At 36.3% G+C, this 25,970-nt stretch overlaps 3 protein-coding genes across 5 annotated transcripts; 2 read left to right on the top strand and 1 right to left on the bottom strand.

The window, feature by feature from the left end:
- Positions 1–6,454: 6,454 nt before the first annotated feature.
- Positions 6,455–6,976, bottom strand: LOC149383646 (uncharacterized). Its single transcript, XM_089627863.1, has one exon. It carries the CDS (start codon positions 6,974–6,976, stop codon positions 6,455–6,457), a length of 522 nt encoding a protein of 173 aa, XP_089483989.1.
- A 10,378-nt stretch (positions 6,977–17,354) lies between these two features.
- On the top strand, positions 17,355–19,639 carry LOC149383645 (Phosphoglycerate mutase family protein). Its single transcript, XM_089629040.1, has 5 exons — positions 17,355–17,645; positions 18,077–18,322; positions 18,646–18,727; positions 18,819–19,033; positions 19,325–19,639. Exons 1-5 carry the CDS (start codon positions 17,428–17,430, stop codon positions 19,449–19,451), a joined length of 888 nt encoding a protein of 295 aa, XP_089485166.1. The 5' UTR covers positions 17,355–17,427; the 3' UTR covers positions 19,452–19,639.
- Positions 19,640–21,346: 1,707 nt separating this feature from the next.
- SIS3 (SUGAR-INSENSITIVE 3) lies at positions 21,347–25,384 on the top strand. 3 transcript variants are annotated; one of them, XM_089629536.1, is made up of 11 exons: positions 21,347–21,521; positions 21,617–21,700; positions 21,805–21,843; positions 22,017–22,083; positions 22,184–22,257; positions 22,811–22,949; positions 23,024–23,134; positions 23,334–23,399; positions 23,747–23,866; positions 24,273–24,386; positions 24,624–25,384. In XM_089629536.1, exons 2-11 carry the CDS (start codon positions 21,672–21,674, stop codon positions 24,993–24,995), a joined length of 1,131 nt encoding a protein of 376 aa, XP_089485662.1. In that variant the 5' UTR covers positions 21,347–21,521; positions 21,617–21,671; the 3' UTR covers positions 24,996–25,384. The 3 variants fall into 3 exon arrangements, with proteins under 3 accessions (XP_089485662.1, XP_089485661.1, XP_089485663.1); XM_089629535.1 differs by having other exon boundaries at positions 21,347–21,700; XM_089629537.1 differs by having other exon boundaries at positions 21,350–21,700; positions 23,042–23,134; positions 24,624–25,382.
- Positions 25,385–25,970: the final 586 nt, after the last annotated feature.

Genomic DNA, 25,970 nt, shown 5'->3' with positions numbered 1-25,970 from the left:
GTTTTGGTTGTTTTATTTTACATAAATCTTACAATTTATTATTGCATTTTTTAGGCTCACCAACATGTAAGATTAGCGTAATCCACCTCTCAACGAAACTTAGAATGAGTTAGAAGACCCATATGTTGCTGCGGGAAATTAGGTTTTCTTTGTTATTGTTACTTAAAGTTAAAAATTAGTATTTCTTAGTGCATATATGTATATGTATATGTATGTATATGTATATGTGTTCGTTCCACATTCATATATTTTGACCTCTATATAAGCATGTTAATTTTATATATAAAAAATTATAAATATAGTTTCATCTATGCACGTGATCAAGATATTGTTAACAATGTTTTTTTTTGCTAAAGTTGTTTAGACGAACTTATAATATACTAATTAATAAGTAGAATGGCTTAATTAGGATATATCCTAAATTATTATCATGAAATAATTATCCTAAATTATTATCATGACATAATTATCAAATATGGTTTTTTTTTTCATCTTGAATCATCTGAAATCTTTGAATTTCATCAAAAAATCATCTTAAATTCATATGAAATCATCGGAAATCATCTTAAATCGTAGAAAATCATCGAAAATAATCTTAAATATTTGATTAGTACATTGCGGAACTGCGATTCGTGCTAAAGCACGTTCTTCGGCGCTGCAATCACTCCTGCGCCACTGACACCATTGATTTTTGACATGACGCCTTTAAATCTAGTCATGAAGGTCCTCGGCGGCTCTTGACCCCTTGCTGAAGCGACCATAAGTCGGCATCTGAAGAGGCTTTTGCGTACATGGAATTATGTTTCAAGAAGGCCATCGACAATTGGTCAAAATTGTCAATGTATCATTCTTCCAACTTTGAGAACCATTCCAGGGCGGGCCCGGAAAGAAGCTTTGCAAAGAGGCGGCACTGACCGGCGTCCCTTTCATCATCGTTTAGATAAGCCTGTCCAGCGGCGATTCTGAACGCGGTCATATGTGCTTTTGGGTCAGTCTTTCCCTCGTAAAATCGAAGCTTGAGTTTTAGCGCATCCCTGCTCCGGACGCTCGTAATCCTTTTGATGAACGTGATACGTCGAGTTTCTTCGATCGGGCGATCGATTTTGGGGGCGACATGTTGGAATAGATCTAGGATTAAGAAAAGTTTAACGCTTCTTCAAGCGGCGGAATTTAAAAATTTCTTTAAACAAGTAAAAACGATTTTTACTAACCTAGACAAAGAGCAAGCAGATGTTATTTTAAATTAAAACTATCTAAGAGTAATTACTCGTTTACTAACATTTATGTAGCTTGATCGTTGAGAAGCTTGTGGAGGTTGAATCGCTAGTCTCCCTATGCAGCTCGTCTTTCTTCGTTCTTCGGGAATTCAATGTTGTCAATGGTGCCCACAAGAAGAGTAGTAGTGTCTATTTACGTACATTTGATGTAATATAGTCTCACGAAGACTCTTGTTTATAATTGCTTATTTATTAATAAAAGTTGAAACGTTCATTCATTCTTCCTTGTCTGTTTGAAGCTTTATGTTAAAACCTTTGTCTTTAGTCTATAAACAAACTTAACAACTTACGAAGAGACAAATGTAGATTTGCACGAACAAACTCTTCGTAGTTTGCTTAAAACGATATATTCGCAATCTAAGGGTCAAAGGACTATTGACCTCAGTACGATTGTTAGGAGAATCTATGATGTTTGGTTATGGGGCATTGAGAGTTGGAGACTCTATAGTTCTTCTAGACATCTTCCGAAGGTACTGAATTGACGAGTGCACTTCTAGAGACAATATAAGAATAAATCATTTAACCTCTTATGTCTCGAAGTCACTACGTATGAATTGCATCATGCTTACCTTAATCCTGAAATGAGACATGCCATTTCACAGCTTATGTATTCTCATTTGAGAAAGTCAGAGTTCGGACTCACTATGTGATTCAGAACATGACCTATTGGTGAAGTACTAAGTTGTGAAGATGTCATGAGTAACTTTGTGAAGTTCTCATAGATATGGAATTCATGTACAAGATTGCTGAAATGCAATGTATATCACCTCATGCTTTGTTCCTTGGAATGTGAATAAATGAACTGGCCAATATCCAAATTGAGTATTGACTCTTTTGGATGAAACAATGTGAGTTGTTAGCTCCTCGTCAATACATTGTTTCTAACTTATTCACAAGCGACAAAGGAGTTGAGGAAATAACACCTAGAATGGTAAAATGGTAATTTTGTAAATCCCGACTAGCTGATGATAGTCATGAAGGGTAAACATAGATAATATTCAGTGGATCCACTCATTACAATTAGGTTGAATTATTGAGTAGAAAATAAATTCATTTGAACCGATAGATTTTCAGTGTCAACTCTTTAGTGGAGTCAGTTGACATTAAGCTAAACTTGGAAAAAGTTTGTGAGCTTTTGAGTCCAAGTATTTAGCTCAAGCTTTGTTCATTTGGATCCATGAGGTCACTGTCACAAATCATATCGAGTAGGAATAGCTAAACTAGAAGCTAAGTCAAAACAAGAACGAGACAAGTTTTACGAAAATTGTCTAAAGGGTAATTTTGTCTTTATGGACATAGCATGAAATGAATGTCAATAAATTTTTTGACATGGTCATATGATGACTTAAATCACTCGGCCATGATGTGTTCATTGAGCCTTGTGAATTAATTTCATTTCATAGAATTTTACTTGAAAATTCTTAATGGGCTTGTCTTATGTTGTCATGAACAAGTAAAGAAAAATCTAGAAAGCCTTTCTAGAAGCCTTTTGGCCGTCCAACCCAAGGGAATGGGAGACAAAATTCGTGCAGCCCATAGTCTGAAAGAGAGTTTATTTTGTGCATTAATGTATGAAGATACTTTCCAAAAGAAAAAGAGGAAACAAATTTCCTCCAAGAGGAAAGGGAATTTCGGCCAAGGCTAAAGGGGAAGCAAAAGAGGAAACAAATCCAAGGCTTCTAGAAGCCTTATTTGGCCACCCAAATGAGAAAAGGAAAGAGGGAATATTTGCTCATAAATATGTGATATTCTATAGAAGAGAAAACTACCTTATTGAAGGTGAAACATCTCCTATAAATAGAGCCCTCATTCTTCTCATTTCATTCATCCCCAAGTTTTAGAGATTGAGAGCTTCTCTCTCTAGCTTGGCCGCCACTCCTCTCTCTCTCTCTAAGTTCTTTTCGTTTTTGTTTTGGCACCTAGGTCCTCATTTGACCTAGCGTTTTTAGTTCTTCCACTTTGAGACTTGTTCTCGAGTCGTCGTGTTTAAAAGTGCCCACTCACTAATTCCTTTTCTCTCGGGTGATTTTAGTGATAGAAACTGTCGTGGTTGCTCGAGTTGCCGAGGAAAGAAGAGAGACGTGCTGCGAGGGGAGACGAACGTTTCAACCTTCCGAAGGCTCATCAACGTTCAAGCTTCTCAAAGGTTAGTAAATTATTTAATGCTCGTAATAGTTTTTATTTACATGTACTTGCTCTTTGTCTAGGTTAGTAAAACCGTTTTACTCGTTTTAAAGAAAAATTTTAAATTCCGCCGCTTACCAGAAGCGTTAAACTTTTTCTTAACCCTAGATCAATTCCAACATTCGAGTAACCATGAAAGTTTCTATCACATGAATCACTCGATGTAAGAAGGATTTAGTGTGTGGGCACTTTTAAACACGACGACTCAAGAACAAGTCTTAGAGTCGAAGAGCTAAAATAAAACGTTAGGTCAAATGTGGACCTAGGTGCCAAAAACAAAAACGAAAAAGGAATTCTAGAGAGAGGGGGCGGCCACAATGAAGAGAGAGAAGCTCTCAATCTCTAAAATTGTGCGTTGTGAGTTGTGAATGAGGTGAGGTATTTATAGGAGGAAGATTACCTTCAAAATGTAGTTTCCTCTTTTCTATAGAATATCACATATTCATGAGCAAATGTTATTTCCTCTTTTCCTACCTCATGGACGTCCAACTCTTGTGCTTCTAGAAGCAAATTTGTTTCCTCTTTTGATTGCCTCTCTCTTGCCTTGTGTGCCGCCCATATCATTTTCCTTCCAGAGGAAATTTGTTTCATCTTTTTCTTTTGGCAAGTATCTTCATACATCAATGCACAAAATAATTCCTCTTTCTCTCTATGGTATGGACGAAATGACCTTCTAGAAGGAGCTTCTAGATGTTTCTTCATTTGTTCATGACAACATAAGAAAAGCCCATTAAGAATTTTCAAATAAAATTCCATGAAATGAAATTAATCCTCAAGGCCTAATTACTCTAATATGGCCGTGTGGAATAATCTATTGTCATCATATGACAATGTCAGAAAAATCTATTTATTGACATTCTGTAGCGCGTACTTTTATTTAATAGTTTAATAAAACTTAAAATACCGTTTAAAATTCAAAATCATAATTTTTTTTTTTTTTTTTTATAAAAAACATAATACTTTCTTTTTATTTCAAAATGCTAATATTCAACTATTAGAAGTCTACAAAATAAAAGGACAATAATTATACATCCTCAAACATAGTAGAGTGAGTGCGGAAATTTAAAACATAGACTTAGATTAGAAGGTCATAATTAGTACTAAAATAGATAACTAATTATATATTTGCCACTAGCCACGTCGCGTCTCATCGTCTTCGTTCGGTAACCAACTATTCGTCTCCTGAAAAAGAGTTTGGGAAAAAAGGGTGAGCTATAAAACTCAGTAAGTAAACCTCATGCACGTGAATGATGATGATGAAACTTATATCTCTAAATTATTTTGTATTTCGTTTATTTAAATCTTTCTCTTTGATTCGAGCGCTCAGTGCGTGCCTACGCTTTTGGTACCAATGGACCGTGGTGAAAGAACCTGTTAAACCTTTATTGGATCCATTATTCTATGCTAGAGGGAGAAGAGTACGAATTAAACCATGGAATCGTACACCACTCAATACTCCCGTCGAAACGGGCTTATCGTCCCCATCATGAATAGGAAAATAAGGGACCTTCCCTAGCATAGTCATTCATTTCATTAAAAACATTTTCAGTCGGTAGGTACGCCGGTCCTCGCGCCCCTTGCCATTGCGCCCTCCAGACATAAACACACACCTTTTACAAAAAATCATTTTCATATCATTATGAGTGTTTTATTCCTTTACTCTTTAAAAACTTTGGATTCATGAGTTTTGAACACTTTATCATGATATGCTATGCTTGAGACCTAAGTTTCATATGTAATATTCTATCATGACATATATCAATCAATCAAGCATATAATAGATAACTCACACAAACACATAATCATACATAAATTAAACCTATTAACTAATGCAAGTAAGTAAGGTTTACTTACCTGAAAAACTCAAAAAGATGTCTAAGACTAAGAGAATTGAAACTCGACCGTTCACGACGAAGTTGCCTCCTATAATTTTACTGTATTTGTTAAAGTAAAGATTAATAATATGAAACGTATAATTATGGTTACGAGGAGGTTTCCAAAAGACTTTAAGGTTATTCCTGTAACACGAATATTAAGGTGATGCATATATACTTGATCTATGATATGTATATATATTTAAACTATATATGTATATATTTAACAGTAATCTAGGCTGTTATGATCTCTTCAGTAAGGTAGAAGTTTAAATAATAAAGTCAGTAGCGGTAATTATAAAATTAATGGTACAAACAAATAAGTTTATAAATATATGTATGTATATATATGTATGTGTGTATGATATTAGTAGTGAAATATACTTGAGAATATTAAATTCAATATAGTACCGTATAAGTATGATCTTAGATAAAAGTTCCCCCTTTTTTTTTTCTATTATCATTATTACTACTACTATTATTAAAGAATCTTAATGTTTAATGTTAGTACTTAGAAGAAGAAACAAATTATTACTTATATGAAGTATAATATAAATTAATAGTACGTAAAGTGTATGGCACTAAGTTTAAGGTAGAAAATATATATATGTGTGTGTTATACGTAAATAATAAAACAAACTCATTATATGTATAAGAATAAACTTGATAATCCTATATATGATCACTAACTGATAGTGTATAAATATGTACGTAATCAAACGAAAAACAAAATATTAAATAGATAAGTGATGGTAGTATTTTACCTAAAAGAGCAGTAAGAGCAAAAGAACAAAAACCACCGATTGGTATTTTTTTTTCTTTTTGTGTAGTGAATGTGTCTTGAAAAATTTGGATGGTTTGCACATATATATATAGTATATACACAAGCAACTGTATATCACACTGATCATCACCGAATTTTGACAAATTATATTGTAAAAAAAAAAAGTCTTCACGCGTCAGATTTGTGCAATACGAGGGACAAGCATCAGCAAGAAAAAAAAAAGATTTGTTCACACACATAATTACATACTCTCTGCCTATTAATTAATAATAATAAATTAATAAATAAAATATTGTTATAAAGATAATGTAGATATCTAAGTGTGTTATAATTTTCTAACCCTTAAAATAAATTTCGTCCTCGAAATTAAACGTACCAAAAAGATGGAGGTATTTTGCACGCATCTCTTCCTCTCGCTCCCATGTTGCTTCTTCCACGGCATGATTTCTCCAAATGACTTTGACTAGAGAGATAGCCTTTGACCTTAGCTCTCTCACTTCACGATCTAGAATACGTACTGGAACTTCCTCGTAGGACAAATCACTTCGAAGAGCTAGTGGTTCGTAATTCAATACGTGAGACGGATCAGACACGTATCTCTTCAACATTGAAACGTGGAAAACGTTGTGAACACCCGTCAACGCTGGCGGTAAAGCCAACTCATAAGCCAAGGTTCCAACGCGTTTCAAAATCTCAAAAGGTCCAATGAAACGAGGGCTAAGCTTCCCTTTAACACCAAATCTCATCACTCCTTTCATTGGAGAGATCTTCAAGAATACCATGTTACCAACTTCAAACTCTAACAGCTTTCTTCTCTTATTAGCATAACTCTTTTGTCTGCTTTGAGCTGTACGCATTCGAGTTGAATCTTATCAACAGTCTCCGCTGTTTGTTTGATCATGTCGGGACCCAAAAACTTTCTCTCTCCAACTTCATCCCAGTGAATTGGTGACCTACATTTCCTCCCATAAAGAGCTTCATAAAGTGCCATGCCGATTGTTGCTTGATAACTGTTATTGTACGAAAACTCGACCAGAGGTAAAAACTTATCCCATGAACCTGGAAAATCGATCACACAAGCTCTCAACATATCCTCTAAGGTTTGAATCATTCTCTCTGATTGACCATCAGTCTGGGGATGAAAAGCAGTATTAAATCTCAGTTGTGTCCCCATAGCTTTGTGCAAGCTTCTCCAGAAGGTAGAAGTAAACTTTGGTTCCCGATCTGATACTATTGACAAGGGTACTCCATGTAGTCGCAGAATCTCCGCCACGTACAACTCAGCATACTGATCCATATTGTATGTCTTCTTGATTGGGAGAAAGTGAGCCGACTTGGTAAGACGATCAACAATCACCCAAATCGAATTGTAACCTTTTTGTGCCTTTGGTAGTCCGACTACAAAATCCATTCCAACGTGCTCCCATTTCCATTCTGGTATCATAAGTGGCTGCAAGAGACCAGAAGGGCGTTGATGTTCAGCTTTCACTTGTTGGCAAGTCAAACAATGCTCGATGAACTCAGCAATGTCTTTTCGCATACCAACCCACCAGTAGTGATGACTCAAATCCCGGAACATCTTGGTACATCGGGGTGTACCGAATACGGAGTAAAATGAGCTTCATTTAGAATCTCTTTCTTCAGCTCTTCGATTTTGGGAACAAACAAGCGATTTCTACATCTCAGAACTCCATCACCCATTATGCAGAACTCGTGAAATTTTCCAGCTTCTACACGAGCTTTGTACTGAGCAACTAATGGGTCTCTTAACTGGGGCAGACTTAATCCTTTCGAGTAGAGTGAGTTGCACTGATAACATGGCAAGATAACTTGGATCTTCTCGAGGTACCATTTCCAATTCAAAATCATAGATCTCATGCCTCAAATGATATGGTATGAATTGCAATATTGAGAGTCTTCCATGATTCTTTCTACTCAAAGCATCTGCAACTACATTTGCCTTCCCTGGGTGGTAGCTAATGTTGCAATCATAGTCCTTCACCAATTCAAGCCATCTACGTTGCCGCATATTCAGATCCTTCTGTGTGAAGATATACTTGAGACTTTTGTGGTCCGTAAAAATCTCACATTTAACTCCATACAAGTAATGCCTCCAAATCTTCAAAGCAAAAACAATCGCAGCCAACTCGAGATCATGGGTAGGATAATTCTTCTCGTAATCCTTTAACTGTCGAGAAGCATAAGCTATTACTTTCCCATGTTGCATTAACACGCACCCGAGTCCATTTTTAGAAGCATCACTATATATCACAAACCCCCCCAGTTCCTGCTGGAATCGCTAGGACAGGTGCTGACGTCAATCGCTTCTTCAACTCTTGAAAGCTCTCTTCACACTTTGGGGTCCACAAAAACTTGACATTCTTCCTTGTCAATTGGGTCATCGACGATGCGATTCGAGAAAATCCATCTACAAAGCGTCGATAATAGCCGGCCAAACCAAGAAAGCTTCGCACCTCCTTTGCGTTCTTTGGCGTAGGCCAATTTTTAATGGCCTCCACTTTGCTTGGATCCACGGCTACACCATCTTTAGAGACAACATGGCCAAGAAAAGGAACGCGATCTAGCCAGAACTCACATTTTGAGAACTTAGCGCACAATTGCTTGTCTCGAAGCGTGTCTAACACTATTCGTAGACGTCTTTCATGCTCATCCTCAGACCGCGGATACACTAGTATGTCATCGATGAAAATGATGACGAATTGATCCAAGTATTCCTTGAATACCCGATTCATCAAGTCCATAAATGCGGCGGGTACATTAGTCAAACCAAAAGGCATTACCAAGAATTCATAATTCCCATACCTTGTTCGAAATGCACTCTTTGACACATCATCCTCGTTTATCTTCAATTGATGGTATCCTGACCGTAGATCAATCTTTGAGAAATGGCTAGCACCTTGTAATGGATCAAACAAGTCTTCGATACGAGGTCGTGGGTACTTGTTCTTAATCGTGACCTTATTCAATTCACGATAATCAATGCACAACATCATAGACCCATCTTTCTTCTTAACAAACAAAACTGGAGCTCCCAAAGGCGAAAAACTAGGTTGGATAAAACCCTTGTCGAGTAGCTCCTGCAACTGCTCTTTCAATTCCTTCAACTCAGCAGGTGCCATTCGATATGGGGCCTTAGAAATTGGAGCCGTGCTAGGGAGAAGGTCAATCGAGAATTTAATCTCTCGATCTGGAGGCAACCCTGGCCATTCATCAGGAAAGACATCAAGGTACTCGCATGCTACTCGTACCTCCTTTACTGACGACCCCTCGTTTGCATCAGCTAGGATTGACGCCAAGTAGAAAACACATTCCTTGAGCCACATCTTTTTAGCTTTTATTGCAGAGATGATAGGAATATGTAACTTGGGCTTAGCCCCAGAGAAGTTAAACTCTGGCACATTTGGGGGTTTAAAAGTCACCACCTTCTTGTGACAATCAATGGTGGCATGATATTTGTGTAGCCAATCCATCCCAAGAATAACATCAAAATCATGAATATTGAGGATGACAAGGTTAGCGGCTAAAACATGATATCCAATCTTTATAGGGCATTTATCCAGACTACTCCTTGACTCCATCACTTCTCCAGATGGAGTGGACACGCTAAAAAATGAGGTAGTGGACGAAGGCGTTTTGCCGATCTTGTCAGCAAACAATACACTAATAAAGGAATGGCTTGCTCCTGAATCTATGAGAACTCTACAAGCTAGACCGTAAATATCTATAACACCTAACAAATCAAACGAAAAAAATTAAAGCATGCCATAAACTAGTGAAAAGGCACTTGGAGTATACCTGTAATAACAGATGGTGATTCTTCTTCTTCTTTCTCTGTCAAGGTGAACACTCTTGCATGCGTTTTATTCTGGCCATTATCGTTCTTGTTGAATGACCCACTGTTTGTTTTGCAATGTGGAGCAATATGCCCTGGCTTCCCACACCTAAAGCAGGTGTTGGTTCCATAAAGGCATTCCCCACGATGCTCTTTGCCACACTTTGGACAAGTTGATCGTTGTTGCTTATCCTGTGGGTTTCCACCTCGGTTGTTGTTGCCCTCAAACTTCCTCTTTTGATTATTTCCTTGATTCCCCCATGACTTCCCTTTTGATCCACCTCCACTGGAACTGTCATGCTCAGTGACGGAGCCAGAAAAGCCCATCAGGGGGGCTAATTTGAAAAAAAAAATTCAGGGGGGGCTTGATTGTAAAAAATTTATAAAAATTGGGCCAAAAGTATAAATTTTCAAGGGAAAAAAATGTAATTTTTTTTAAAATGGGCAAAAAGTGCAAAATTTTTTTTTAGGGGGGGCTTAAGCCCCTGCTGGGCCTATACTGGCTCCGTCACTGGCCATGCTGAGTCTTGATCTCTTCATGAGTTGTCATCTGGGTTCTCTCAATCAAAAGTGCTTTGCTCACCACTTTGCTATACTCAGTTAGCTCAAAAGGAATAATAGCCTCCTTGATACGAGGCCTTAATCCGCTTTCAAACCGACGAGCTCTACTCAGATCTGTGGCCACCAAAGAAGGAGCAAACTTTGACAGCCGAGTAAAGTCAGCTTCATATTCGTTTACCGTCTTGCTACGCTGTTGCAGCTTTATAAACTCGTCCTCCTTCTGTCTACGGACACTTGCGGGGAAATACTTGTCGTAAAATGCATCCCGAAATCCATTCCAAGTGAGGAGACCATCATCTTCATGTTGACGTTGCACCATAAGCCACTAATCATGAGCACTTCCTTGAAGCATGTACGCAGCACGCGACACTTTTTCCTCTTCAGTGCAAGGCAACACCATAAAGGTCTTCTCAATCTCAGTCAACCATTTTTCAGCTTCTAATGGGTCAGTGGTTCCACCAAGAGCAGGAGGAGACAACTTCTTGAATTCGAAGATGGTGTTGTGTGGCGGTGCATCACGACGAGGAGCTTCACGAGCTTGAGCTTGGCCTAGAGCGGTCATTGCTTGCAAGAAGGCCTCCATTGTAAGGGGTTCACCTTGACGGCCATTCTGACTTCCACAGTGATTTTCTCCAGTTCTGTTGCCTCGAGTCACAACCATTCTTTACATAATACAATAAAAATAATAGTTTCAATTATCTATAAAATATAACTTGAACTATCATAGTCATAGTAACTAAAATTAGCATTATTTATATTCTATCTTACCGAACGATTCCGATTTGACTTCTCCGCGATGTGACGTAGTGGGCAAATAAGTCTACATAACCAAATTTAAAAACATTGAGCTCTGATACCAAAAACTGTAGTGCGTACTTTTATTTAATAGTTTAATAAAACTTAAAATACCGTTTAAAATTCAAAATCATAATTTTTTTTATATAAAAAAATAATACTTTCTTTTTATTTCAAAATGCCAATATTCAACTATTAGAAGTCTACAAAATAAAAGGACAATAATTATACATCCTCAAACATAGTAGAGTGAGTGCGGAAATTTAAAACATAGACTTAGATTAGAAGGTCATAATTAGTACTAAAATAGATAACTAATTATATATTTGCCACTAGCCACGTCGCAAGTCGTCTCATCGTCTTCGTTCGGTAACCAACTATTCGTCTCCTGAAAAAGAGTTTGGGAAAAAAGGGTGAGCTATAAAGCTCAGTAAGTAAACCTCATGCACGTGAATGATGATGATGAAACTTATATCTCTAAATTATTTTGTATTTCGTTTATTTAAATCTTTCTCTTTGATTCGAGCACTCGGTGTGTGCCTACGCTTTTGGTACCAATGGACCGTGGTTAAAGAACCTGTTAAACCTTTATCGGATCCATTATTCTATGCTAGAGGGAGAAGAGTACGAATTAAACCATGGAATCGTACACCACTCAATACTCCCGCCGAAACGGGCTCATCGTCCCCATCATGAATAGGAAAATAAGGGACCTTCCCTAGCATAGTCATTCATTTCATTAAAAACATTTTCAGTCGGTAGGTACGCCGGTCCTCCGCGCCCCTTGCCATTGCGCCCTCCAGACATAAACACACACCTTTTACAAAAAATCATTTTCATATCATTATGAGTGTTTTATTCCTTTACTCTTTAAAAACTTTGGATTCATGAGTTTTGAACACTTTATCATGATATGCTATGCTTGAGACCTAAGTTTCATATGTAATATTCTATCATGACATATATCAATCAATCAAGCATATAATAGATAATTCACACAAACACATAATCATACATAAATTAAACCTATTAACTAATGCAAGTAAGTAAGGTTTACTTACCTGAAAAACTCAAAAAGATGTCTAAGACTAAGAGAATTGAAACTCGACCGTTCACGACGAAGTTGCCTCCGATAATTTTACTGTATTTGTTAAAGTAAAGATTAATAATATGAAACGTATAATTATGGTTACGAGGAGGTTTCCAAAAGACTTTATGGTTATTCCTGTAACACGAATATTAAGGTGATGCATATATACTTGATCTATGATATGTATATATATTTAAACTGTATATGTATATATTAAACTGTAATCTAGGCTGTTATGATCTCTTCAGTAAGGTAGAAGTTTAAATAATAAAGTCAGTAGTGGTAATTATAAAATTAATGGTACAAACAAATAAGTTTATAAATATATGTATGTGTGTATGATATTAGTAGTGAAATATACTTGAGAATATTAAATTCAATATAGTACCGTATAAGTATGATCTTAGATAAAAGTTCCCCCTTTTTTTCTATTATCATTATTACTACTACTATTATTAAAGAATCTTAATGTTTAATGTTAGTACTTAGAAGAAGAAACAAATTATTACTTATATGAAGTATAATATAAATTAATAGTACGTAAAGTGTATGGCACTAAGTTTAAGGTAGAATATATATATATATATATATGTGTGTGTGTTATACGTAAATAATAAAACAAACTCATTATATGTATAAGAATAAACTTGATAATCCTATATATGATCACTAACTGATAGTGTATAAATATGTACGTAATCAAACGAAAAACAAAATATTAAATAGATAAGTGATGATAGTATTTCACCTAAAAGAGCACTAAGAGCAAAAGAACAAAAACCACTGATTGGTATTTTTTTTTCTTTTTGTGTAGTGAGTGTGTCTTGAAAAATTTGGATGGTTTGCACATATATAGTATATACACAAGCAACCGTATATCACGCTGATCATCACCGAATTTTGACAAATTATATTGTAAAAAAAAAGTCTTCACGCGTCAGATTTGTGCAATACGAGGGACAAGCATCAGAAAAAAAAAAAAGATTTGTTCACACACATAATTACATACTCTCTGCCTATTAATTAATAATAATAAATTAATAAATAAAATAATTGTTATAAAGATAATGTAGATATATAAGTGTGTTATACATTCATTCCATCCTATGTCCAAAAAGACAAAAATACCCTTTAGACAATTTTCGTAAAACTTGTCTAGTTCTTGTTTTGACTTAGCTTCTAGTTTAACTAATCCTACTCGAAATGACTTGTGACAGTAACCTCATGGATTTAAATGAACAAAGCTTGAGCTAACATACTTGGACTCAAAAGTTCACAAACCTTTTCCAAGTTTAGCTTAATGTCAACTGACTCCACTAAAGAGTTGACACTGAGAATCTCTCGGTTCAAATGAACTTATTTTCTACTCAAGAATCCAACTTAATTGTGATGAGTAGATCCACTGAATATTATCTATGTTTACCCTTCATGAATATCATCAACTAGATGAGATTTACAAAATTACCATTTTACCCTTCTAGCTGTTATTTCCTCAACTCCTTTGGCGCTTGTGAATAAATTAGAAACAATGTATTGACGAGGAGCTTATAAGTCACATTGATTCATCAAAAAGAGTCATGACTCAATTTGGACATTGACCAGTTCATTTATTCACATTCCAAGGAACAAAGCATGATGTGATATACATTGCATTTCAGCAATCTTGTACATGAATTCCATATCTATGAGATCTTCACAAAGTTACTCATGACATCTTCATAACTTAGTACTTCACCAATAGGTCCTGTCTATATCAAATAGTGAATCTAGAACTCTGACTTTCTCAAATGAGAATACATAAGCTATGAAATGACATGTCTCATTTCAGAATTGAGGTAAGCATGATGCAATTCATAAGTAGTGACTTCGAGACATAAGATGTTAAATGGTGTGTTCTTATTCTGTCTCTAGAAGTGCACTGGTCAATTCAGTACCTTCGGAAGATACCTAGAAGAAATATAGAGTCTCCAACTCTCAATGTCCCATAACCAGACATCATAGATTTTCCTAACAATCATATTGGGATCAATAGCCCCTTAGATTGCAAATATATAGTTTTAAGAGAACCATGAAGTTTGTTCATGCAAATCTATATTTGACTCTTTATTTGTTGTTAGGTTTGTTTAAGGACTAAAGACAATAGTTTATCATAAAGCTTCAAACAGACAAGGAAGAATGAATGAACGTTTCTACCTTTATTAATGATTCAGCAGTTACAAGCAAGAGTCTTTGTGAGACTTTATTACATTAAATGTACATAAATAAAGAAAGACTATTACTCTTCTTGTGGACACCATTGACAACACGACACTTGTGGCGTTGTGAACTCGTGTTCTCACGGCCCGCAGCCCTGCGTTAGTTTCGGCCAAGGTCCGACGTAACAAAGCAATTTTGTCACGATCGTACCGGGTCTTGAGCGGGGTTGGTTTGTGAGCTCTGAAAGGCTAGACGTCTGCCTGGTCAGGCCAAAACGGGTTTCGAACTGCCTTGACTCGATTAGACGGGATTTGGCAACCCGCGTTCATAGGTGAGTTGGGTCGACTCATAAAGCGTTCATAGGTTCTCACGTGCGGCGGGATTTCTCGAGACGGTGGTGGAAGTTCATTGGAGTTCCCCCTGGTTAGGGTTAGGAGTCATTTCGATTCTCGAGAAATCCAACTGAAATCCAAGTGGCAAATTCTTTCTCGGCTTGCTAGATCCGACAGCGTTCGGGTTGGATCCCGCCGACGATAGACCTAATGTGTCGCAGCGGGATTCCAACGCTTGATGCCTAGAAGACACCGTGGAAACTTCTCGCATTACGGTCTGGTATGATTGTTCCTGTACTGCGGTCCTCTCGATTAGAGCCTACAACATTGACTTCAGTTTCGGGATCAGTTCCAAGCCGGACGCGGTGGTTGTTGGAGACGATGATACTATGAGATTAGAAAGATGAGAAAAGTGGTGTTGTAAGAATTTGAGCTTGAAGTGTAAGGAGAGATGATGTTCCCACAGACGACGCCAAACGATTGATGTGAGAAATCATACCAAAGCAGTCACGACAACTTGAACAAATAAACGTGTTGATTTAGATTTAGAACTGGGTCTCAAATCTCCATCGCAAGACCACATAGAAAAATCGGGCGAATGTTATGTATGGTAGAAATTAACTAAAAGAAAGAACTAAACGCAAAGTGAGCTCGGGGCTGTTTATGATCATTGAAAATAATACAACGATTTGAATTCGGGGATCACGGAGTTGAGGAGAGGAGAATCAAAAGTAACGTGTCTCTCATAGACTATATTGTCTTATATTTATAATGCTAGAGTTGAGGTTGCAAGCTCCGAGTTGACTGGTGACATGTCGTGTGTCGGTTGGAGTTCACTACTTTGTTCTGGGACATCTGTCGTTCAAAGATTAATTTGTATGGGGAGCGATTGCGGATTGTTCGGGCTGACTGGCTCTGTTCCTGCGAGTCTTCGGGGAACGGTTACCTCGAACTGATATTTGAATCTTCCATCGGACTGGCGTTTTTTTTCTGGACCTGCTATCACAAATTCATGGGCTTGGGCCCAACTTCCTTGTGTTGGGCTGGATCCATGTCTTGTTATCTTGAGGACAAAGTCCAACATCAACATATATGTATATATTTTAAATATATATTATGCAACATTATTTTCGTTCGGTTTTTCATCGGCACGTCGGTTTTCCATCGAAAACAGTATTTGAAAACAACACTTCACTTTCTATTTTCCGTATTTTTCGTTCGGTTTTTCGTCGACGTGTCGATTTTACGTAAATCAAAATGCTCAAAACGGCATCAAAAATGGCATTTTAATCATGGTTTTAAATGCCGGCGAAATTCTCCGACATTCGCCGGTAAAGCCGTTTTCCTCTTTTTGTCGTTCGAAATTCGCCGAAAACGACGCGTCATTTCGACATAAAATGATCGGTCATTTTCGTTGTGCTTACAGACCAAACTCGTCATATTATCCACGAAATTTACAGAGAATCGAAGAAAACGGCAAAAAAAACAAAAATCGGGACTTTCATAATATATATTTATTTTTTAGTAAAACGTAAATTTGGTGTACAAATTGATTTTTTTTAATATAATGTCTTTCATTAAAGTTGTTTGAAATGTTGTGATCTACGATATATATTTTTTTCAAAATTTTATGACACTTCTAGTGAACCACTGAAACTTCCGGCGAGCCACATATTTTCCGACGAAACACCATTTTTTCCGGCGACATTTTTTTTTTTTTTTTTTTTTTTGTGTTTTCTGTTTTTTCAAGTTAGTTTCTGTTTTTGTGTGAAATGAATTGAAATATTGATATAGAAATGTTGGAGTTGTGATTGTATGAAATTAATTAAAATGTTGATATGAAATTGTTGGAATTTATTGACATGTTGAAGTAGAATTTTGTTGACATATTGAATTGAAATGAGATCGTTAGAGTTTGAGTTGAAATTGTTAGATATGTATGATTTGAAGTGCTTTAATTTTGGACTATATTTACAAATATATATATATATATATATATATATATATGTATTCTTTTGTTTCGCCACATTATTTCTGTTCGGTTTTCCGTCGGCACATCGATTTTCCATCGAAAACGGCATTTCATTTGCCCTTTTCCACATTTTTTCTGTTCGATTTTCCATCGGCATGACGATTTTCCGTAAATCAAGAGGTTCGAAACGATAACGAAAACGACATTTTTCTCCTTGTCGATTTTCCATCAAAAATAGTATTTGAAAACAGCATTTCACTTTTTATTTTCCATATTTTCGTTCGGTTTTTCGTCGACGTGTCGATTTTCCGTAAATCAGAATGCTCGAAACGGCATCGAAAATGACATTTACCCCCGTTTAAGTGAAGATTTTAATATTCTTCTCGTAATACCGTCCGCGTTTAATAAAAAAAAAAAAAAAAAAAAAAAACGGTTATCAAATTCATTCAAGACACTCAAGACAGAGTCTAAAGTCTAGGAGTCACAATCCAATTCCAATCTTGTGTAACATGCCAGCAATCTTGTGCACCTCTCAATCTCCTCATGTCGTCCAACAGAACCCATCGCCACCGTCCATGGCGACCCTCCAAGCTCCAATCTTGGCCGTCAATCTCCACCGCCGCGACCTCCTCGCCGCTCTCTCGGCAGCCACCGCCCTGAATTTGGCTCCCTTGTCCGCTTCCGCTCGCGGCCTCTTTCAGATGCCTCCCGCTAGGCTCACCAACCGGTAACATTACCCTAACTCACCGCCACCCAAACCCACAGCAATTTAATTTTTGTTTTTGGAAATGATGGCAAAGCTGCTGGGAGTCATAAGCTTTATCTTTGGGATTTTTTTTTTAATTTTTTTTTTAATCTGAAATCAACATTCTTGCCTTGTCTTTTTTATACTTAACAGCTGTTGATCACTTCACTGTAAAAGCTTTAATTTTTTTTTTTTAAAGCTTTGCTTTTAGTGATACCAAAACTGTTCGAAGTACAGTAAAGAAAATGCTTGAAGTCACAAGTCATAATTATTTTGTTTCTATTTACAGTCATGATTTTCTTTCACTGGATGTTGAACATGATCAACAAGAGAATATGTTGGTCTAGCTTGTAATTGAACATGAATGCTGGCTTTGTAATTTTTGGCGAATGATTTTAGGTCCATTTTGAAAGGTACTTTCTGGTGAGAGCCGGGGAATCCGAATACGAGAGAATCGGGATAATAAACACGAATCCGGTGGCAAAGACCTCGATAGACAATGGGCTATCCGAGAAAGGAAAAAGGCAGAGCTTGAGAGCGGCTTTCGATCTCAAGGAAATGGGCGCTTGTGATAACGGCTGTTGGATTTGGCCTTCCATCACTCAGAGAGCTTATCAGACCGCCGAGATCATCGCTGCCATTAATGGGGTCACTCGAAGGTCTATTGACTAACATGTTCTTGTTGCTAGTATTCTTTTTTTTTTTTTTGGCTTATTACCCTTTTAATACTTTACAAATCAAACAAGGGCTCTAAACTAGATTCGGACGATATGTTTGTTTGTTTGTTTGTTTTTTTTTTTGGGGTGTTTTGCTTCTCTTGTGTTCAGTTCTTGTATAGTGTTTTGTCTTGCAAGTATTTTGCTTTCTTTGGATCCTTGAACTTAGGGCTAATTGTTGAATAAAACATGCGGTTAATTACTTCTTATTAGATCAAATCAAAGTAAAGACCTACTAACTTAATCGTGTTTCTTCGTTGTTGTAGCTATATCGTGCCCGAGTATAGCTTTCTCGATGCCCGGGGATTAGGCTCTTACGAAGGAAAGAGCCTCGAATATGTCTCGGAAGTAAACGCTCTCTCTCTCTCTTTCACGCTTGAATGTGTGACATGTGGATGTGAACACTAAATTTAAATTGAATATTAAACGTGTGACACAGATATATGAATCGGACGGTATATCTCCAAGAACGAAACCGCCTCCGATCGACGACGGGACGCCCAACGAGAGCGTGGCCGATGTGTTTGTCAGGGTCACGCAGCTCATGTCAGTCCTCGAGACTCAATACTCCGGCGAAACTGTGATCATTGTATCGCCGGATTCCGATAACTTGACCGTCCTACAAGCCGGTATAATTGGCCTTGATTTACGAAGGTAAAACATTTTGATCCTTTTTTTTAGGTAATCCTGTTTTAGTGAAAAATGACCCAATTTTGACCTGCCTCGTTTCATAATTTTCTTATACACTATATATGTTTTTTAATAACTGTAAAAGATGGGTCAGTCTCGGCTCGACCCTTTTTTGAACAACCAGACTTATGGCCTGATCGGGTCTCAAAGATGGGTCTTTTTTGAATCTCAAATATCTCTTTTGGTCTAGTTAATCTTTCTATTGCTAATTCTCTTACCAGGGACTATTCAAAGCATTTTCTCTTTTCTTTTTAGGCACAGAGATCTTTCTTTTGCTCCCGGAGAAGTCCGATTCGTGGACGCAAAGAGCGTTCCAACTTACAAGCAACCACGTTCCGCTGTGTATAAGTGTTTAAATCCACCAAGTTGTACCGAAAATTGATTTTGAAATAGACGTGGTTCGGTTGAGGCTCTCGTTGTTGATTTTAGTGTATATTGTCAAGCTTGTAAGACATGAGATCTAGTGGATGTGTATATGTATATAAAAAAAAATATAAGTTTGGTTTCGCTTTGTGAAAATTGAAATTAGAAATATGATTAGCTTGCATGGTTCATGGTCATGGAGATGCAGAGCTAACTTTTTATTTTTACCTTGTCTTTCAAACAAACGATAGAGAAACTACCTATAACCGACATGTATTTTTGAAATTCATACAAGCCACACACATATATATATATATATATATATATGTATATATATATATGTATATATATATATATTTTTTTTTCATTTTGTCGATTCTTACTTTTTATACTATTCAATTTCTTAAGTTACGAGTATTTCATAATTGATTTCATACTACACTATAAATTCATTAACAATTTTGCCTAATTTTAACACAGGTGAAAAAAAAATTGTATTTTATTTGAAATTTCCAAGAATAAGCACGCATTTGTTTATGTCATACGTGAAACTAAACATCAATGGTAAAGGAACATAGCAATACCATTAACGACTTTGTTTCATATCTAGAAAGTAAAATAGAACAGTCATTTTCTTCATTATAATTTTAGAAGGGGATTTTATGCGAGTTTTGACTAGAACCAACATCTCAAATTAGTGGAATCTATCCCATTTTGGTTTTTATTCTTTTGTCACTTACCATGTGTTTCCTTTTAATTTAAAAAAAATAATAATAATAATTTGGCATATCACTTTCATAAGTAAATGTAGTTGTTACTTGTTATACAAAGGAGTATGCTAAAAAAAATAAAAGTAAAAATAGGAAACAACTGCAAATTAAAATGTGATAAGTTTTAGGTATAAACGACAATAAGAGGGTATATCCTTTTCTCTCATCCATATAACCTAAACGGTAATTTGCAGTTGTGCTAAATAGATTCCTTGTTACCTCATACAAATACCATTATGTAAGCATGCTTTTTTGGAAATATATTTATTTGTATGCTATTTCCAAACAAAAATATAGTGGTCCTATCACAAAGTAATATACCTAACACTAGATCGTCATATCCTTGATTTTATTTATTTATTTATTTCACTAGCGTATGTTTAGATCTTTTCGCACATAAAAATTCTAAAAAATATGAACTATTACAAAGAAAATGATAGAAAACAAACCGTCATATCTTAAGAAAATAGTACACTTTGTAATGGCCTTTCGATGTCTTCTTCACAATGCTTACATTTTTATAATACGTTCATACAAAATTATGTTTCTTCTCTAGCACTTAAAAAGTTTGTGGTGGTTGGACCATTTTTAGGTACACTTTAGTGGTGATGACTTTAATTCACGATTTGCCGTCTCTTCACCAAAATGAGTTTTCAAATATATAAAGCCCCACATTTTAGTTTTATTTGGCTTGTTATATCATGTTGCTATGATTTTGCCCTCTCTAGTTTTTACATCTTAGTCTTACTTATTTTTAAGCATTTTTTTTTTATAATTTGTTCGATTCACGTTACATATTAATAAATATCCAATTAACATTAGACATGTAAGCATAAATTATAAATAATTATTATTTTATTTACATTTCGTATAGACTGAAGTTCGCTAATTACTTGAGGTAAATAGAACTTTTCAGCTTTGGAACAATATAATTTAAATATATTTAGTTTTAGGCAAAATAATTTCAATTTAGGTCACCTAAAATTAACCAATTAATTTATTTTTTTTAAATAATTTAAATATATTTGTAGGTAAACGTTCTTCTGAATTTTGAATTTGAAGATATATTTCATCACTTCTAAAACTGAGCAATAAAACTGGAAAAAAAAATGAGCAATAAATAAAACCTCTCTCTCTCTCTCTCTCTCTTATCACGCCGTGAAGTAACGGAAGTGTTAATAGTAACACCGTCATCGGTCCGTCTTGCACAGGACTCTTCTCTTCTCTCTCTCGCTCTCTCATTCTCTCAGTACTGCGCTTTCACTTCTCTCTCTAAAAACACAGTTGAGAAATGAAAATGGATTCGACCAGATAAGAAAGTATTTTCCCGTGGAACTAGATTCGCGATTATTCTCTCTCTCTCTCTCCGTGCTTACATAGATATATGTATCACCAGTTTCAACCATTGATGTAGATAATCGAACCTTTCGCTTCTTCTTCCTAAGAGTTCCTTCGCAAATCGTTCTTTCATGGCCATTAGAGGTGTCGATTTCAAGTGGTTCGTATTCGTATTACAGATACGTAATTATGTTTATAAGCAATTGAGCAAATACTTTTATTTTGATGTCAAATTTTGTTTTTGTGATTTTTTTTCTTCTTCAGGTACGATGGGTTTTTCTTGTCTATGCTCGCAACAAGTGTGTATCCTTTCGAATTTATTGTTATTTTTAATTAGTATCAAATTCAAGGATTTGGCTTCACTTATCAGTTTATGATGATTACTTTGAACATTCTAAAATCTAGTTTCTACACAGATTCTTGCTTATGAACTTTTTTTGGTTGTGTTTCTCCTTAACAGTTTCTTTCAATTGTAGAGTTATTGTCGCTATTAATTGGAATCGTTATGACAAATGTACACACCCACTGAACATATGGATTGTGGTGAGTTTTCATTTTTCATTATTTTTTATGTGTGTTATTTATGTTTTCCTTTTCCAAGCTCCCGAGTTTGTGATTTGGGCTTGCATCTTCGTTTCTTCAGGTTGATTATACCGTAGTGTTTGCTTTTCGCCTCTTCATGTTCGTCGACAATGGACTCGCTTCAGGAATGGGTTTGTAAGATCATCTTTCTTTGAGCTTTTGAGGTGATATACAATCTTGTTTAAGCTGTGCGAGTGCCACGAAGGTTACCCTATTTTGATTGCTAAGATACTTTAGAAAAAGTTATGCACGGGATGTTACCTTTAACAACATGTCTGTTGGGATTAAATAGGGGAACCTAATAGCCATGTGAAATTTGCTATGAATAGATATGATATCGGATGTGAAAAAAATAGAGTAGGGCTTGAGGCTGCTCAATGATGTGATAATGGTGATTAGCTTTGGTTGAAGTCCGGAAGACGAGAATTGAGAAGAAAAACATGTTATGCTTATGAATTTAGAGAAACCCGGAAACAAGTTTCCCATTCATTAGCATTTAGTATAGTTCGTATGTTACATGGCACTTGAATACATGATTCTCTTGGCTTCATTTTTCTTCTCACCACATTGAACTGTTTTTTCTATGGTTATTAATAGCTCTGTGCTTTTCTTTTCCTTCAAGGTCCCGGGCATTAAATTGGTGCTTTTAAACACACTTAATTCTGTTTCCTTTCCTCTACTCTTATAGGGATTTTGGTTGGCAACAGAGGTATGCCCGTTTTTGTGGAAGACTAGTGGTACTTTCAATTCTCTCTCTGCTTCTCTATCCTTTTCTCTGGGCCTGGACAGTAATTGGTACCCTGTGGTTCAAAAACTCAAGAGAATGTGTAAGTTATTGTGGTCTTTGTATTTCGAGTTCTTACCATTTCCCGTGAATCTCGTCTTTATTTCTTCCTTATAGTTTGTTCGCTCGTCACAGTTACCCGAACAAGGCCAGAAATGGGGATTTCTGATTTGGTTACTTTTTAGCTACTGTGCACTTCTCTGTATTGCCTTTATGTCCTTCAGTAAGGTTAGCTGTTTGCTCTCGTGATCATCACTTCTCTGAGTTCATTTTGCAATCGTTTTCGTTTTTTCTTTGTTTTTGTTTTGCACTTACCATTCCATTATTATTTAGGCCTCGGGTTCCAATACTTCCGTCATGTACTTTCCTTTTTCAATAAGCAGTAACAGTCTTCTTATCCTTCACTTTTGTACTGTATACCTCTTAGTGGCTGGCGCGAAGAAAGGCTCACTTGATTCGGGCACAACAGGGCATTCCAGTATCAGAATATGGGGTGAGTGCGATATCTTTGTCACCTGAGAACTACAGATGTACAGGGTGTTTTTTCTTTTTGGTCGTTGGATATGCCTGAGCTTTGGATCCCAAAATATGAAAATGAAGAGTTTTACTCTTAATATATATATATATTTTTTTTTTGGTATGATCAGCTAAGATATGTCTTGGAATACTTTTATCCAAAGCATGTCTCCATTCAAGAAAAAGGATTCCATTCCATTTCATATTTAAGTTCATCTGTTGACGCCCTGAGATGTTTATATGTAGCTCTTTTCTGGGATCCGTAGTCTTCAAAAATTGAATATATAGTGTTCGTTTTTTACATGAAATGCTTTGGTGTCGCAGGTCTTAGTTGATATGATCCGTGTCCCTGATTGGGCCTTCGAAGCGGCCGGACAAGAAACACGAGGCATGGGCCAAGACGCTGCCGCCTACCAGCCCGGTCTCTACTTGACTCCTGCTCAGGTAAATTATTAATCACCCTAGAGCAGTGAAAATATTTAAGCTGTTCTTACGTAAATTCTATTCCCTTTTTGGCTTTCAAACATTTCTACAAATTAATTTTTCGCTGGAAATTTTAATCTTTCAGCGAAAAGTAACACGAGATAAGCACATTTCAGGTCTCTAATCACATGTTAATTGCCGTAAAAAAATATATATGTATTGTTTACAAGCCCACAGTTAGTATCATTTAAAGTACAGTTCATGTCCTTAATCACATGTCTATTGTTGTCCGAAAATTATGAATTGCTTACAAGAGGGACTTAAATTGACCACAATTAGAGTTTAGGGGCCTAACTGCAACGACCCTTATAATTCCGGGCCCACGCCTGGCAATATCCCTCATTTTTATATATTCATTTCAATTCAGAAAGAAGCAGTGGAAGCGCTCATTCAGGAACTACCGAAGTTTTGCCTGAAGGCAGTTCCGACTGATTGCAGCGAATGCCCTATCTGCTTAGAAGAATTCCGTGTCGGAAACGAGGTACAGCTCATACACATAGATACAAATCGTTCGATCGTCCTTTGGTCATCAGTTTTAATTTCGGATTTATTTCCTTTTTCTCGGGCAAATCTAATTGAAAAACAATTCTTAGGGGAGCTAAAAAGTAAAATTTACATGCAAAATAAATTATTATTTTTTTCAAATAAGAAACGAAGAAAAAAAAATAATTTTTAAGGTGGATCCCAAATTTTACTCAAATCCAATGATCCTCCTCAGGTCCGAGGCCTCCCGTGCGCCCACAACTTCCACGTGGAATGCATCGACGAGTGGCTGAGGCTGAACGTGAAATGCCCTCGGTGCCGATGCTCGGTCTTCCCAAATCTCGACCTCAGTGCTCTGTCCAATCTACGGCCCGAGTCCGAACGCTCGTCGATGAATGTCCTCACGGCCGATCGCTACGTCCAAGACCAGCCTCAGAGCCAAAGCTACCTCTTGAGATTGCAGGGTCTGCTCCGACCCGTCCGTATGGAAAATTCAGACCCGTCCGCTGTCAGTTTGGGAACTATGGAGAACGGGGCTTCTCGTGGCAACATCTCGACCGTCGAGCTTGTGGTTTCAAGCACACAGCCCACTCCGGCGCAGCGGTAATATAGTGTTTCGTGGACTCTTTTTTTTTTCCATGGAATTTTTTAACTACATTTTCTAACCCCTTTTGGCCGAGAAAACCCGGGGAAAAAAAAAAGCCCAATGTTGTTGTAAAGTGGCTATCTTTCTTGGTGGGCACTGCATACGATTGAACTCCAAAAGAAAGAAAAGGAAAGAAAAGAAAAAATAACTCTTTTTTTTTTGTAAATTGTAATGAAGGAAATTGCTTCAGTGCATGCTCTAGTTGGCAGGATTTATGAGAATGAGAGTACAATAACTTCATTGTTATTTTTATTTTATTTTTTCTTGAGCTAATTTTCTGTTGAAATTAAATAATTGTGTTGAGGAGTGGTTAAAGTTAATGAGATTTGCAAATCACCAAATAAAAAGCACAGCTGATTATCAAGTTTGGTTTACATTGGTGGGTTTGTTTGTTTGTTTTTTTTTTTTTTTTTTTTTTTCCATTATCTGTATCATATATGTTGGGTTCTTGGTTACCTAAAAAAAAATTCCAAATTAATTATAAGAGTATTTTATTTTATGGAATTGTCAATCAGAGAGGATCTCCAAAGATCAATTTGGAGCTCAAAAACTTTGGATGATTCAAAGGTTACTAATTTGTCTGAACCTGATTTGGGAAAGTTTTTCCCGATTTGATTAGTACTAATATATTCCCCCTTGTGGGCTTTAATGCATGCGATGTACGGATTGAAAAAGTTTCAGAGTGGATACCAAGTATCTAAATTAATAAATGAGAGCATTACTAATGATGTGGAGAAAAGAGTATCATCATCAAACAATAAGAAAATTTCTTCAAAATGAAAATGGAATTATATTTATTTTGAAGGGTCATGGAACCGAGTAACTCTTCGTGGTACTAAGGTGTTATCCGATAAAAATAAGTTTTATAGTAGACTAAAGGTTTTTAGATTACTTTTAGAAAAAAGGTATATGCAAGTTTTATATGGCATGCCATAA

Source organism: Urtica dioica, chromosome 10 (genome assembly GCF_054948205.1).
Source record: "Urtica dioica subsp. dioica isolate 48M chromosome 10, U.dioica_male_clone48M_v1_H2, whole genome shotgun sequence".
Taxonomy (NCBI): Eukaryota; Viridiplantae; Streptophyta; class Magnoliopsida; order Rosales; family Urticaceae; genus Urtica; species Urtica dioica.
The sequence above is the reverse complement of the archived record's forward strand: the minus strand, read 5'-3'. Positions and strand labels throughout refer to the sequence as shown.

Excerpts from the sequence above, each read along its gene's own strand:
- SIS3 (XM_089629536.1), top strand. The coding sequence starts at position 21,672 with ATGGCCATTAGAGGTGTCGATTTCAAGTG. Across the intron at positions 22,084-22,183 it reads CACTGAACATATGGATTGTG|GTTGATTATACCGTAGTGTT; the intron begins GTGAGTTTTCAT and ends TCGTTTCTTCAG. Across the intron at positions 22,258-22,810 it reads CTCGCTTCAGGAATGGGTTT|GGATTTTGGTTGGCAACAGA; the intron begins GTAAGATCATCT and ends CTACTCTTATAG.
- LOC149383646 (XM_089627863.1), bottom strand. The coding sequence starts at position 6,976 with ATGCGTACAGCTCAAAGCAGACAAAAGAGTTATGCTAATAAGAGAAGA.
- LOC149383645 (XM_089629040.1), top strand. The coding sequence starts at position 17,428 with ATGCCAGCAATCTTGTGCACCTCTCAATCTCCTCATGTCGTCCAACAG. Across the intron at positions 17,646-18,076 it reads CCCGCTAGGCTCACCAACCG|GTACTTTCTGGTGAGAGCCG; the intron begins GTAACATTACCC and ends CCATTTTGAAAG. Across the intron at positions 18,323-18,645 it reads ATTAATGGGGTCACTCGAAG|CTATATCGTGCCCGAGTATA; the intron begins GTCTATTGACTA and ends TCGTTGTTGTAG.